This window comes from Ciona robusta, chromosome 3 (assembly GCF_009617815.1).
Source record: "Ciona robusta chromosome 3, ASM961781v2".
NCBI lineage: Eukaryota > Metazoa > Chordata > Ascidiacea > Phlebobranchia > Cionidae > Ciona > Ciona robusta.
Genome location: NC_143237.1, coordinates 8398297 through 8413339, shown reverse-complemented (window position 1 = coordinate 8413339; position 15043 = coordinate 8398297). Strand labels below are relative to the sequence as shown.

Genomic DNA, 15043 nt, shown 5'->3' with positions numbered 1-15043 from the left:
GCATTTTTAGAAGAGTCGTGAGCGAGTTAGCCGAAAACCGTTACCAGATGCAATTCGCCATAGCTGCATAGAAAAAGTGTACAGTAGCTTCAGCAAATTATCTTCACAAACGAGAGGTTTGTCGAAAGAATGTACAATAAATTGTTGACTTGCTTTTATTGATATCATTTATAAGAACATTAGCATCTTTTAGCAGTAGTCAATTTATCATTTGTAATATTGTGCATAAATATACAGACAAATGGTCAATAACTACCAGGAATCAAAAAACTTTACTGGAATATTGGATATCGGAACAAGATTTAGTTCCTCACATAAGGCAAGAGTGTATTCTGTAAATTAAGTTATTGGAATACTAATCTTTTATTTTATCTTTTAGCATTTGCTTAAATAGTACAGTTCAGGTAGAGTGGGTGGCATTTGATGGTTGGAGAATTACCAAACAATTTGTGGATTTGAGAACTTCCACTTTATATTCTTTTATAGGTAACCTTTCACAAATTAATAATGCTTTAACTTATATCCTGTGTATGCTATTTATAGGTAAGGTACAAAAGGTGTCTGAACTATAAATTAAGCATTACATTAGAACAATCAAAGTTACAAATTAAGTTGTGTTCCAAATAAAACGTCGCACAATTGGATTTTGCAGATAGCTTTGCAAGATATAGGTTGTGCAAAGGAGTTGCTAGCACAACTAAAAATACTAAATGCCATCATATTCAAACTTGGAATGGATCAGGTTTAAATATTGATACAATTGTTAGATCGCCAGAATGTAGCGGTATAGGTAAATATTTTAATAGACGATTAAAAACGTAAGTCTAACTGTACCGTTGAAACAGTTGAATCTGAAGACAGAAACACATGTTACAATTGCCTTAAGTATGACATAAAGACACAGTATAACAGAAAGTATACCAGTTTAAAAGATGTTGAAAGCAAATCAGGGGACAGTGAGTTAGTTCATGTTGATGAGAATTTACACCAAGATATATCAGTAAGTTGAAGTGCAGAACACTTATGGTAGCTATATGAAATAATGTTAAAGTTTGAATTTATTGATATTAATGTTTAATTATTGTTTTAACAGGGGTTAATTAACATTGAAGCCAGCAACATGAATGAGTGGCAGAGGTTATTTTTTGAAACGCAGTCTGAAAATGCAAAAAGAATACCTTCATGCCGACGATACCATCCAGATATAGTGCGTTGGGCAATTGAATTATATTCAAGGTCACCTGCAGCATACGATCATTTGAAAACAACTGGTGTTCTGATGCTACCTTCATGCCAGACATTAAGAAATTATCGGTAAATATGGTTTTCATCAAAAGGTTATTTGTTATATTTTTAATTATTTAGAAATCTATCTGGAACTGCCTGTGGCATTAATCAGTTGGCATTACACCAACTACAAGGATTGGAAAGGGAAGTAGAGGCTTACATAACTGTTGATGAAATGAAAGGTTCCACAGCCTAATGTATGCATTGGTTAAACTATATTAAATATTTCTTTGTTACTATAGTTAAAGAAAATTTGGTTATGAAAAATGGAAGGCTTATTGGCTTTGTAGACTATGGTGATAGAGTGACACCTGACAAACTTGCCACCCATATTTGCAGTAAGTGTTTGTAACAATGCTGTTATGTAACTTACGTGATTAAAAAATTACTTTTTCTTGCAGTGTTTTATGTACGATCGTTTAAAAAAGAACTTTCAATTCCTCTGTCTTGGTGGCCCACAACCACAACTCCAGCATTTCAGCTAACATCATTGTTTTGGGAAAGTGTTATCGCGTGTGAGGTGAATGGTGCTCATATCAATGCTATTGTGGCCGATGGATCTGCAATAAACAGAAAGTTTTTTGAAATTTTACATGGAAAACCATTAAGCCACAATGATTTGTATTCCTGCCCAAACCCATTTCGCAAAGAAAGGATATTTCTTTGCTCCGATACAAGTCACTTGCTTAAAGTAAGTTTACTTCACACAAGCTGATTTAACAATTAAAAATATGTATATACCCATTTCAGACTGTTCGGAATGCACTATATAGCTCCAAACCCACCGGAACAAAATATTTAAATTATAAGACGAAAGACATTTCTTGGGTTCATCTGAAATCTTTATACAGCATGGAAACATCATCACCACTACACAAGACAAAACTCACCAATGTTCATATGCAGCTTAACCCATTTACAAAAGTATTAGGTTTACTTTGAGTGTCTTCTATACTCACAACATTTATCTGATTTGTAGATGAGAGTGGGTCTAGCAAGAGATACTCTTAGTCGTAGAGTGGCATATGCTTTGGAAGATGTTCCTGGATCTAAGGGCACACGAGACTTTATTTTATTGTTTGATAAGTAAAATTACTATATATGGAATGATATAAGTGAACTGATTAGCAATTGTTTGCAGATGGTTCGACATAGTAACATGTGGTGTAATGAACCCAATAAGATCCTGTAACGATGAACGACTGATTTGGCTGGAAAATCAATTTCGGAAATATTTGTTAGATTGGCGGGTAAAATATTTTGTTTTAACTAGGATTGCACCATGAAAGTACAACTGTATCTAAATTTACACAGAATGAAGTTGATACACTGCATCCGGGAGAAGAAAAACGAATTATTGCAAAACAAACGTATGATGGGTTATTGTTTACTACGACAAACATGGTTCATCTCACAAAACATTTGTTGCAACATGGTATTGAATATGTTTGTTTAAAAACCTTGACTCAAGATGTCTTGGAAGCTGTATTTGGAAACCTGGTAAGACATTTGTATTTAAAAATATAAATGATCATATATGATATAACAACAAGTTTTAAGCCACATTAAAAACGTCAGAAATCTGTAAAAAAATGAAAACAGAATAAGTAACAAATTAAAATTTAAAGTTTAAGAATTAATAAAGTTTATCATACTTAAGAGATCAAACATGAGAAGAAATACAAACCCGGATGTTGCACAAGTGAGTTACAGTGTGTCTGCAATCACACAAAGAAAAATTATTAAGAAAGTTAAAGGAGGCAACACTACATTTGGTAAAAAAAATGCATGGACACATGTATGCCACGATCCACTGCCAAAAGTTTCTAAAAAAAAGTAAGTTTTCCTAAAACATCATGCAAGAGTATTACAGGTTACATAGTTTCCGCAATTCCGCTCTAAAACCACCTAAAAATTTGGTACATTTGGTATTCTTCATGTTTACAGCATATTTAGCAAAGTTATGTCCCAAAACCTTAACAAACAAATAAATTATATAATTAAATACTTTGGTGACATAGGCAATATCCAAACCACATTCTTCACTGACTTGTTCAATATAGCTAAGGAACAAGGAAGAACTTTCAATAATGTTAATTATATTAATGAAATTAATTGATTTTAAAGTTTTAGAAATTTCTTTATTGTGCAGATAGTATATCCATGTTATAAATTGTTGAAATTGGTCTGATGGATGCAACAAATGGTTTTCTCCAACTTTTAACTCCATTTGAGATGTAAAGGTTGATTTTTTGTGTGGTTGATTTTTGGTTAAACATTCAATAAAATTTGGTTCAAACTTTCGTTTTGCCTTTAGCAGAAGAAAACCACCAATATATTCAAGAATATCTGTACATAACACACTACTATTAAAGCATTTTGTTAAAATTTATATTTTGCTGTGTTACCTGAATCTCTTTCATCCACCCCTATAACCGGGTTATTTGTTTTATCTATTTCTTCGTGTGCCGCAATAACATCCATCAGTTTTATAAGAAAATAAGCAGCTTGTTGTTGCGGCATGCCCAAATCATCGGCTGCAGTTACACACCATGTGGAATACATTGAATAGAATTTGTTCCGATTTTTTTTAATACTGTTGTAGTAGTCAAAAACTGTTCTTATAAATCCAAATGTGCTGCTGGTTAAAATAAAAGACACTGGTCTTTTGAAAATGGACTGCTTCTGGCATAAGGCTACCGTTTTTGTAAATACATCCTGTACGTTTATTTTGTCTTGTCCTTGTTCATAATGCATCATCAAGCAATGGGTTCGCAACTCATCTATGCTTGCCATCATTGCACCACATACGTCGCATTGAATCTCCAGACTGCTTAAATAACTACGAACCACTGAATCCGCCATACCGATATTTTAAAACCTAAATAATACGTATGACTTACGCGAGTAACGAAAACAGATTGCTTTAACCTGGGTGCACTGAAGCGGAACGTATCTGCAACAAATAAACTTGATTTTTTGCATTATATAACAATATTTTCTCACTTTAATAAACTTTCTAGTACCAAACTACACAAACACACATAATATTTGCAATTAGGAATAACTAACATTGTTTTTTTGGTCTAAAAACATATTTTTACGGGAATCCCAGAAGTGACGCTTGCGGTCTATTATAAGTTGTCTATGGTTATACTTAACGGTTTTGTATTAGGTTTTCTATTGCAGAATAGGTTAAAACCAATTCTCTTTACTATTACTTATAAACAAAAGCTGGTTAAACCAGGTGGCAATAGGTAAATCAATAAAAAACAATATAAATATAATTAACATTTTCCTTACCTTGCTAAAGTTCTAAGCTTTTCAATTTTATCAGAAAACTCCTCCATATTCAGGACTCTGAACATTTTCCTTACTTTGCTAAAGTTCTAAACTTTCCAATTTTATCAGAAAACTCCATATTCAGGACTCTGATTCAGGCTATGAAGCTAAAATACCAAAGCAGAGTCTATACTCTGATTAAAAGGGTTTCTTCCTTCTACAGTAGCTCATAACATGAAAAGAAGTAACATACTACAATGCTAGCATGGGCTGTTTTATTACAAGTTTGCAAGCAAAACGTTGAAGAACTAACTTTTTGTAAGTTGACGCATCGGTACGCGACAGCAAATTTTAATACGATTACTGTCAGTGACTCACAGCAAAAATTAGAAAGAACTTCGTCGTGACAGCACCGTCATATTGTGGATAAAATTTGTGAATGAAAACTTGCCGATATAGGGTTGACAAATTACAAAACGTGCCAATGGACTCAAAATATCTTTGTTTGGATATATAGGTACACTTATGGAGCAAAAGCAATTTACAAAGCAAAAGCCAAGCACACTAGTTAATGAAATAGGTCTCCAAATTAAAGGGGGTAATGTCCTTTAATAACTACTGTGTTTTTATCACTTTTTCAATAATGAGAAATTGCTGTACAAAAATTGCGCATGAGTCGCTACCAGCGACAGAGAATTACAGAAATCAAGAACATGTATAGATTAGGAACGAAAAATGGGCATGCACGCGAAGTCAACATTAACACTCGCATGCACAGTGTATTGTAATGCGACATGACTACAAAGCTATGGTGGCTATAACAATTTTGACGCGATAGAAACCAATACATATCCTTGGATGATTGAGTGCGGAATAGGTGCCTACAGCATTAAACATCAACTAGTACAAAACACATGAATTGGTTGATCAAGTGGAAAACTTATAAATGCACCAGTGCCACGTTTATGTAATAAACAAGGTGGTAGAACAACCCCACCCAGTGATCTACCGCGTGTATTCAGTTACATGGGTGCAACTCATCTAGTTCTATTCACTTATTCTTCTTCCCACTTTTCAAAAAGCTTCTACGCTTTTTAGACTTGGGGCTTGCTTCGCTGACCAACTGTAAACAAAAGCAGAATTAATCAACAGTTTACACAACTGGGTAAAACATTAAATGAGTTACGTACTGTTGATACTCGAGAAGGTGTGCTGACTCCACTGCTGATGGAAGCATTGAGATTTTGGGCTTGAATTCTGTTCAGCCACAGCTGCACTTCCTCCTGCAATAAATAATTTTATTAGTAATTTCAAAGGCTTGATAGAAATCAATAAAAACAATTCGCAGACACAATATGATATAACATAATTTTTTAGTTCTCTTTGAAAACTATTCTGAAGATCATTTTATTTAAAGAAAGAAAAGAAGAGAATGAACAGCAAAACAACCAGTGTTAAAACATGCATAAACATGGCTGTTGCACCCAACAAAATATGCTTATATGGAATAACCTCATCTTTAGCTTGAAGCAGATATTCCATTCCACTAGAAAGTTTCAATCGCAGAACATTCTTTCGTTTCTTGTAGTCAGAAGCTATTTCAACACTAATGAGGAACAATAATTTAACATAATGAATCTAACAATATAAAGCAAGGTACATGTAAGTAAATTATATACTTACGTTGCATTTTCTAACGATAGAGCTTGCTCTCCATGGAAGGAAGCTCTCTGGGAAGCTGCTTTTGGATCTTTGTAGAAAGTAAGATGTTTGTCTTGCAACACACAGAACACACTGTTCCAGGACCTATAAAATATTGGGTAAAAACAAACTGAGAAATTTGTTGGTAATAAACTATTAGGGAGTTTAATTGTAAGCACGTGCAAATGGTAAGTTGGTAACAAACACAGAGAAGAAGTAAATTTTTAAGTTCGGTGATACATCATTAAAAAACATGCAAAGCAATGCAATGCAAATATGATTAATAAAAACAAGCACAATTTATGAGTTGAAAATACATAAGTTCAACATGCATAGTTAACATAGCAGAGTGTAAAAACGTTCAATTGCAAAGTGAAGCATGATTAATTAGGAAACAAACAGCTATGGAAGCAATTAATAATAAGTGAGCATAGTGAAGCCAATTGAAGTTAAGAAAAGCTGCAGTAAGTTGGAATCAAGAGTTGAATTAGTTTGAGAAACCAATTGCGGCCAACCGTATCTACGTCTATATAGGTGGACCTGTTGGATGCCTTTTTTACAGGACTAAACATCGTAGATTTGCGTTTTAAGTAGCCTTCGTGAGGGTGTTCCCTTGGTGTTTGGTCCTGAACAGGTTTTGGTCGCATTTTTACCGGTGTCTGGTCGTACTGGACTCCGGTGGATTGCTCAACCACCACTGGTTCTATGTATGATGGTGTGGAGGGAGTACCATGCAGTGGTTCGCTGTCAATATGTTTGGATTTCTTTTTCGGCGATTTTTTATTTTTCTTCTTGGATTTTTTAGCGCCGTCCAAAGAATCGTTGTTGCTGCTTAGGGAGCTGGTTGATAAAAATAAAAAATGCACTATATGGTAAAAAATATAAGTTACACAAACTTGCGATGCGTTTAGCCGCAAATAATCGATATTAATATAAAACATGTGAATAAATTTATTGCTGGTAGCATCAGTAGCAGATTAATGGTCAGTCGCTGTCGTGGTAGTGATTCTAGTCCTGGTAGTAACTGGCGGCGGTTGAAGTTAGTTTGTTCGCACCGTGCAATCTCACTGCTCGTGGTTAACCTGGTTATTTGCGTCGAAGCCTGGACAGGCAAGCCATGCTTCTCTCCAACCTTTTGCTTCTGATTCCAGTCCTCCTGCTGCCACGCAAAACCCAGATCTCTTCAGGTGGTAAATAAGAACTTTGCTTTTGGACTGGGGTACTTGTAAGCAAAGGGGGGAAGGGTACCTTGGTGAATGGGGAAACAGCCACCACTGGTCCACCCACAGGGGTGGTTTTGAAGCTGTTTGTGAAGTTTAAGTCTCTTGGTAAGGAAGTGACAAATGCAGTAGGTCGATGTCCATATATCTGGTGCCGTCCGTTTTGCTTACGACTCTCCCAGTAATGGGTTGCTGGTGTTTTACGATAGTGTATACTGTGTAGGCTAAATTCTTGAGGTGTTTGGTCACTTAATGTGACACGTTTATTATTTCGCTGTTGTTGGGTGTTCAATGGTGTGTAGTATTGGCTTTCATCTGATACAACAGAACAAGCGGCAGATAAAACACTGTCAGGTTCAGACGTCATTTTCGGACTCGTTTCAGCAGATTCAAATGAGGTATCTCGACAAGGACTTATTCTCGGTTTAGGAAGCATGTTGTCCTCCCTTGTAGATCTGGACACAGTTTGTGGGAAGAGCTGGATCCTCCGAATGTTCTCCTGCTGATCAGGAGGAGGAGCAGTCACCTTCCGCCTCCGATTTTCATAGATCCTCATCCTTAAACTGTGAGTGCGGGACCTCATCACCTCGCCCACGCTGTTAAGTCGCGATCGAGGTGGATTTTTTCTTCCTTTTGATTGCGATTGCTTTGTAGGGTTAATAAAGTTAGAAAAGCTGCTTGTGAGCAATGAATGGCGTTGGTAGATTGAGGTATGTGGTTTTTGACTAGTACTCTTTTTTTGTGGATAAGAATTATCCATGTTTGTGTTTTCTCTTGGAACCCATAAATCTTCTGCAGATATAATGGGAGATGTATGTGTTACTTGGGGTCTGGGCACGTGACCGGGAGGAAACTTTGTTTTTATGAAATCTAAGCCAAGTAGGTTTTCTATTTCTTCATTATCAGATGAAACACAGGGTGAACTTGTGAAGGAAAAGTTTAAAAATCTTTCACGAGAAAGTGAGTTCTTGTTGTAAGAGGAAGTTGTACTGATTGTCCTGATATCTGTGTTGATCTCACTAAGTTTAACTTTATCAGTGTTTGTTGTTTTTAGAGACACTGTGTGTGGAGCGTTGAAATCAGAGTGCACGGATGCTACAACACTTTGTACAGTAGTTCCTGAGGGTGGTTTGTTAAATAAACGTCTTCTAGGTACCATTACATCATCTGCGTGGATAAATGGTGTTGAACCTTCTTCAATTTGTGGCTGTCTGTTTAGACTGATCCTTTTTTTTGGCTTCGGAAAATCTAAATCCTTTAAGTTGTCAAACCTGTGGTGTGAATGGCGGCCTGGCCTGCTGTTATGGATGCCAGGGTGGCCGTTAGATATAAGTTTCGCGTACTGAATTTTCTTGGCAGGGGATAGAGATTTGCGCACTGCAAAGGCAGGTTGGAGGATTTTCGGCATGATGATATCATGAATCTCGTGATTGAGCAGCGTATCACCATTCATGGTTGTCACATGAGAAGTTTGGATGAGTTTTTCCGAGTTGCTAGAATCTTCAGCGTAACATGCTTCGTGGTACTTAGCTTGTACGTTATTGCTATCAGTATCTGAACCTACTTCTTTGGTTGATGGGGAAATGTGTGATAACCTATACCGTGGCATATTTGACAATATAGAAAAACAATATGTGTTACCACATTAAGGGTTTACAAAACGATGGATGAAACATGCTTTAGCAAAACTGAAACTCAAACCGATACATGCGTTTAAAACTGAAGAAACTCATAGTAAAACTTATCAGTTAGACCGAAATCATTACATTTTCATTCATCTAATGCCCTGCTTCAGGCTGATTGGTATAACCAATACAATATACCACTATTTAAAAAGACATAATACACTATGCTTGCATCAAAAAGTCACAACTAATATATTTTGACAAAAGATATTAAAATTCAATAATAAAAACTTCAAAAATAAAGTAAGAAAATAACCGAACCTGTTTGACGCTCTCTTCCCATCTATATCTCGTTCCTGTTTCCGTTGTAATGGTCCTTCGTGGCTCTGAACCTCCGGTGTTCTTCTATCCTCTGCATCACCTGCTCCGTCCCCGGAGGTTTCACCGTTCATCCCATTAACGAGAGATGCCTGGAAGATAAAAAATTTTTAAAAATACTAAAAAAATCAACAAAATAATTCCGAAAAAATGTAAAGTGAAATATTTTTTTGTCGATAAATAAAAAAAAAATTTGGGGGGGAATAATTAATAAAAGTAGTGAGCCAGCTTGGAACAAAAAAATTGTTACAACTTTTTTTTTTAGACTTTAAATTGAACACTATTTAATATGCCATATACACAAAAGGTTCCACTAAAATATAAAAAAAAGCATGAAACATATAAAAACCGTTACCTCATGACCATCTGGATTAACGATTTGAATCGTTGGTGTTTCAGCATCCACGATTGCTTGAACACGAGCTGCTTCCTTCTCTGCCTCTTCCCTGATCTTCTGCGCTTTTTTCTCTTCTATTCTCCTCCTTTCTTGCTCTTCTTCTTCCTCCTTTCTCTTTCTTTCCATCTCTTCTTTCGCGAGTTTGCGAGCAGCTTCGTCACGTATTTCCATCTGTAAGATTTAAGAATATTTTTTTATAGCGTAACACGCATAATTTTTTTTGTAGCAAGCATACTTTTTGCAGTACATTATGTCAATATATTTTATAGCATAATGTTTTTTAATCCATAAGGATTCTTTACACCATTTTCATACCAAGATTACCAATTTATTGTATGGCATAACAATATATTATACGGGCCAACTTTTTCATTAATCTGTAAGTATTTTCCATAGCATAACCACATAATCATTAACAATTTATTACATAATGCTTTATCTTTTTCATATATTAGTTGTATACCCTACAGTTGCACACCACATTAAAATAACCACTAAACCAGTTTAAACCAGTTAAAAGCAGAACAAACCTCTGTTAATTTCTCCAAAGCAGCAAATCTTTCTTCCCAAGGCACGGCTGCTTTCTCGAACCCATCTAATCGTCGTAGCAACTGGTCAGCGTCGTCAGCTGACCTGCAAGAGTCCACGGGCATGTCACGGATGAGCGCATTCTGTTGTTGGACCCACGCATCACATGCATTGGCATCGTGTGCGAACTGGTACACCTCCATCACTGTTGGGTTGAATAGTGAATTAATTAGTCAAGGTGAAGTTACTTTTAATACACTGGTTTATAATACCCAGTCAAATTGAAAAAATATTTTTTTGTTGGGAAACATAAAACAAAACATCTTTTCCTTTGACTATAATGACTTTTTTCTGCCAAAACCATTCATTCGTGGTATATTGTGCTTAAGAAAATATTATTATTTAAAAACAAACAATGTTTTTCTAAAAAATTGATTTTTGCACATAACAGTCAATAGGTACTATAAACAAAATGAATAATTACTTAAATAAATACTAAAAATATACTTACACAAGTTAAGCAAGTCCCATTTCTCTTGCCAGCGATCAACCACATGATTTCGTTTTGCGGACAATTCGTTCAACTTGACTTGTATTTCATCACTAGCATAATGGCCAGTGTTAAGAAGATGGTGGCCAAGTTCTGTGCATTCCTCGAAACTGCTGTTACGAGCGTCAATCTCTGCTTTTGTGCCTTGGTGGACACTCATTGCAGTCTCAACACCAGAAACGTCTCTGTTATATTGTAAATTTGTGTCAATTTTGTACTTAACATAGGAAAGCAAAAAAGTTGCCATTATGTGTTTTCGGAATCAAATATATATGTTTTGACAATGCTAGCTAAAATACAGCTACACTTTTTACAAAAGTATTCATTTTTATTATATACTATTGAACTGCAAAGTTAATGTAATGGTTGTTAGATTTTTACCTTAAAATTTGGGCTGGGGAGAATTAAAATAGTCCTACAAATAAGCTTATACTCTTTACTAAGTAAAAAGAAATCTTGTAAAACCTCCAGCTAAATACCTTGGCTTCTCCTGCAAGTCAATCTGTCGTACAGTAGTCTCCATCCAGTCCATGAGGTCCCGACACAAATTCATGAAGCGGAATTTATTGAGAGCATCAGATAGAAGAGCAGCTCTCTTCTTCACCAAAGTGAGAAGATTATTCCACGCACTCTGCACAGCCTCTATCTTCTTTTCAATCTCGTGAAGATCATCACCTGCGTATCCCTCTTGAAGCTCGTTTCCGGCTGCCGTGATGACTTCAACCTTAAGATAAAAGTCGTGTGAGGATTAATTGATGCTGCATTTATCTGTTGCAAACTTTTATTTAATTATTGATGATAAAATATATTAAGTATGCTGGTAAAAATAGCCTACTGTTTGCATAGAAGAGAAACATTTTAAATGTTTATCTATTAAATTTTAAGAACATAACGTCACAAATTTTAACGCAAGAAAAACCAAAGTAAGTCTTTTTTATATTAAAGTAGTCCACCAACTCGGAAATAAAATTCACATTTTAAGTTAAACCTTAGACATTTAAACTTAAAATAAAAGAAAGGAAAAAGAAGTTTTTACCTGTAGTCCGATAGCTTTGATATCCTGAGCAAATATATCATGTTCACGCTGGAAGTTTTCCACAGCATCGTGGTCTCGTCCAAGTTCATCAGGAACTTCCTGTCTCTTCTCCTGAATCCTTGCAAGGATCTCAGCTCCATCATAATGGAATTTGTGGAGAGCATATGCAGCAGCAAGCATCTGGTAAATGGTGTTTGGATAATTTAAACTAGAAGTGAGCGAATCAGGTAAATTTTAACAGATAAAATGTTGTGTTCGGGCTACTCGGTGCATTTCATGACCACCAGTAAGAAATAGTTACAGTACTAACATCTGATAAATGGTTTACTTAGCACTTATTTAAATGCATCCGTACATGGTATATTTTTTTACTCCCACAAAAACAATAACATTTTGGTCTTATTGCATAAAACTGTTTATTAAGTTGAAAATTAAACAGGCATGCAAACTGTAAAAAATAATAAAATATATAAGAAACAAAGCACCCACCTCAACTCTGGTGTCGATAAGCTCGAGCAGATCGGCCCAAGCCTCGCTTATCGTGTCTTTCCAGTTTGCGATCTCTGGCGCATCCGTGTGGCCAGCATCGATGAGTTCGTCAGACATCCGGATCGCATCAGCGACTCTCTCCTCCCCGGTCTTGATTGTGTCTCGTCGGAAGTCATTGAACTGATCTTGCAAGATCTGCAAAAGAGGAATAAAAATTCCATCTTTGTTTTTAATATAATAAATCAAAATAAAATTAATCTTCTTACAACCACAATTCTTAAGTTTTGAATCATAAATAATTAGAAATTATTTACTACAATTTGCTAGTCCGAACCAAAGTTAGTATAGACCAAGTTAGGAAACGGCGCTCGTGTCCGCCATTACGGAGCCCACAGAGCGTGAATCGCGTATACAAATGCATGGTCGGCATGTGTTCATTTGGTTCTTGTAAGCGATACAAAGCTAGAAAACACGTATAGCGATTGTTTTACCATTTAAAATATAATTTCTAATGTAGATCTTGTTATATAATATTAAATCTAGGAATTAATGTGAAGTAAATTAATATTTTGACTGGTTTTCGGCGTACAGTGTGGTTTAACAGGGTACTTTACGTTGGCGATTAAGTCTAGCAGCAATCAGCTTAGTTTACATAATAGTATATGCTCATACCTACGAATCTACAGAGCCATTCTTTACTACATTTATAATCCAACATGAGTGGACATGCAGCTCCAAACTGCTGAAGTAGTAGCAGATAAGGTGTTCGCGTTTTCCAATTTCATAAAGACCCGTAACGCAGAAAGGGTAGCTTACTAATTTATGCAGAGGACCAAAAATAGTAACTCAATATTGTTTTCTTCAAAGTTACTTCGATATTAGGCAAATTTTTACAAAGATAGGCCTACCTTAAGTTTCGTTGCCGGGTATACGTGTTAAGTTTGTGAGCCAAAAAGTAAAATCACGGCAATTTACATGCAAAACTGCAGCTAGATACACCAGTTTATGGTAATGTTATGCGTTTTTGTTTGTATTTTTATATTTTAAATATGTTCTTTTATGTTTTTGGTTGGTAAACTTGATATTTTCTGTTTTTTTACTCTTTAATTGATTGAGTATTCAATAAAAGTTGATTATTTATGTGAGGTTTATTATTGTGATAAGATATAACACTAGTAGAAAGCCATATTACGCGCGGAAGTGCTTGGTTTTTAAAAAATCGCAATATTTAAACGAAAAACAGCACTCAGCAATGATAAAATGCTATGCCGTGGGCTCCGTAATGGTGGCGTCTATGACGTCATAGACGCGCGACAATGGATAACAAGACTCGTTGTTTTACAATCCGTTTCCTAACTTGGTCTATACTAACTTTGGTCCGAACTACATCTTAAATTTTAAAATTTAATTCAAAAATTAAACTTTAAATAAAGGAATTCCAATTCAAATTAAGCTGTATAATATACAAATTCAAATTTATGTTTCAATAATTTCTTTAGCATTACAAAACCACTATATCATAAACATATTAAAAACCAACAAAAACTTACTGAAACATGATCAAAGTCCTGCCCTTGCTCCTGTGATGCGGCAACCGTTTCCCGCTGAGCGATCCATTGCTCCAGATCATCAATGTCCCGAGATAAACGGAAGAGATCGCATCTCTCCCTCAACTTCATCCTCCTCTCCTCCGCAAGATCTTTGAGTCCCGCGTAAGTTCGATCGACTTGTTGTTGCCGCACTGATAGTTGCTCGCTGTAAATTTGATATTTATGTTATATTGTATGTTGGTGAAGTCCTAAAGAGAGTCATGCCATTGGGATTTAGGTCAGAGTTGGCCTATTACCAGACACCAAAAAGAATGAGCATAGGCAGAAACACACGTGCAGAAAACACAGATTTTCTGGTGTGTTTCAATACACAAAAGCAGCAGAATGTTTTGTAGGGTAAGGTATTTTGACACATCCCGCCAGGAGATTTGTCATTAATACAAAATAACAAAAGTATCTGATCTTGCAGTAAACACTACACATACATAAACCTATCAACCAGGCCATATCCTGTATATATTATTCTTTACCTTTCTGGGTGTTCTTGGTCACATAGATCACGACATGTCTTTGAAAGTTGTTGAATGGTGTCGGCATAATCATCGATGCTTTGCTCTTGTGCTTGATGTTTCTTCAACATCTTTGTTGCTCCTTGAGAGTCCTGGAAGATGCAAGAGATTTTAATTGGGAAGATTTTATTTAGACGTTAGACGTTGGTCTACTTTAAGTGATATGTATATGCTGCAGTATATCATACCTTCAGAATGTTTTATGAATGTTTTATCAAATTGTTACTTTAAACTGAGTTTTGTCAGTTGCATGATAGTTCATGACAATTTTATGTTTTAGGTTATTTTAACGACAAATACTATGACATATGTTTAATGAGTAATGAACCAACTTAGCCTTGATTCCAAGGTCTAACATAACACTTGAAATTTATTTCTTTCTTTTGAAAAGAGTAACGAAGATCAAGGTAATTAAAACAACACAGATAAAA

The 15043-nt window shown here is 35.5% G+C and overlaps 2 protein-coding genes across 10 annotated transcripts in view; both read right to left on the bottom strand.

The window, feature by feature from the left end:
* Positions 1-139: 139 nt before the first annotated feature.
* LOC149738907 (uncharacterized) lies at positions 140-4152 on the bottom strand. 4 transcript variants are annotated; one of them, XR_016384625.1, is made up of 5 exons: positions 3696-4152; positions 2975-3005; positions 2748-2784; positions 1661-2336; positions 140-1286 (listed from the first exon to the last, which is right to left on the bottom strand). XR_016384625.1 is itself a non-coding variant. In XM_089874905.1 (2 exons), exons 1-2 carry the CDS (start codon positions 4150-4152, stop codon positions 3155-3157), a joined length of 939 nt encoding a protein of 312 aa, XP_089731031.1. In that variant the 3' UTR covers positions 2869-3154. The 4 variants fall into 4 exon arrangements, 2 of the variants coding, with proteins under 2 accessions (XP_089731031.1, XP_089731032.1); XR_016384624.1 differs by having other exon boundaries at positions 1661-2784; XM_089874905.1 differs by lacking the exons at positions 140-1286; positions 1661-2336; positions 2748-2784 and having other exon boundaries at positions 2869-3636.
* A 678-nt stretch (positions 4153-4830) lies between these two features.
* LOC149738905 (spectrin beta chain, non-erythrocytic 1-like) overlaps positions 4831-15043 on the bottom strand; it is a 38897-nt gene continuing 28684 nt past the window's right edge. For 5 of the 6 annotated variants that reach the window (XM_089874890.1, XM_089874893.1, XM_089874892.1 and 2 more), the window contains 14 exons: positions 14574-14704; positions 14044-14248; positions 12494-12688; positions 12005-12184; positions 11448-11692; positions 10930-11153; positions 10421-10623; positions 9849-10061; positions 9437-9585; positions 6811-7110; positions 6253-6375; positions 6082-6175; positions 5760-5852; positions 4831-5692 (listed from right to left, as the gene is read on the bottom strand). In XM_089874890.1, coding sequence (XP_089731016.1) covers positions 5621-5692; positions 5760-5852; positions 6082-6175; positions 6253-6375; positions 6811-7110; positions 9437-9585; positions 9849-10061; positions 10421-10623; positions 10930-11153; positions 11448-11692; positions 12005-12184; positions 12494-12688; positions 14044-14248; positions 14574-14704 — 2427 coding nt within the window. In that variant the 3' untranslated portion in view covers positions 4831-5620. The remainder of the gene's footprint in view (positions 5693-5759; positions 5853-6081; positions 6176-6252; positions 6376-6810; positions 7111-9436; positions 9586-9848; positions 10062-10420; positions 10624-10929; positions 11154-11447; positions 11693-12004; positions 12185-12493; positions 12689-14043; positions 14249-14573; positions 14705-15043) is intronic. The other variant, XM_089874894.1, reaches the window with a different exon arrangement.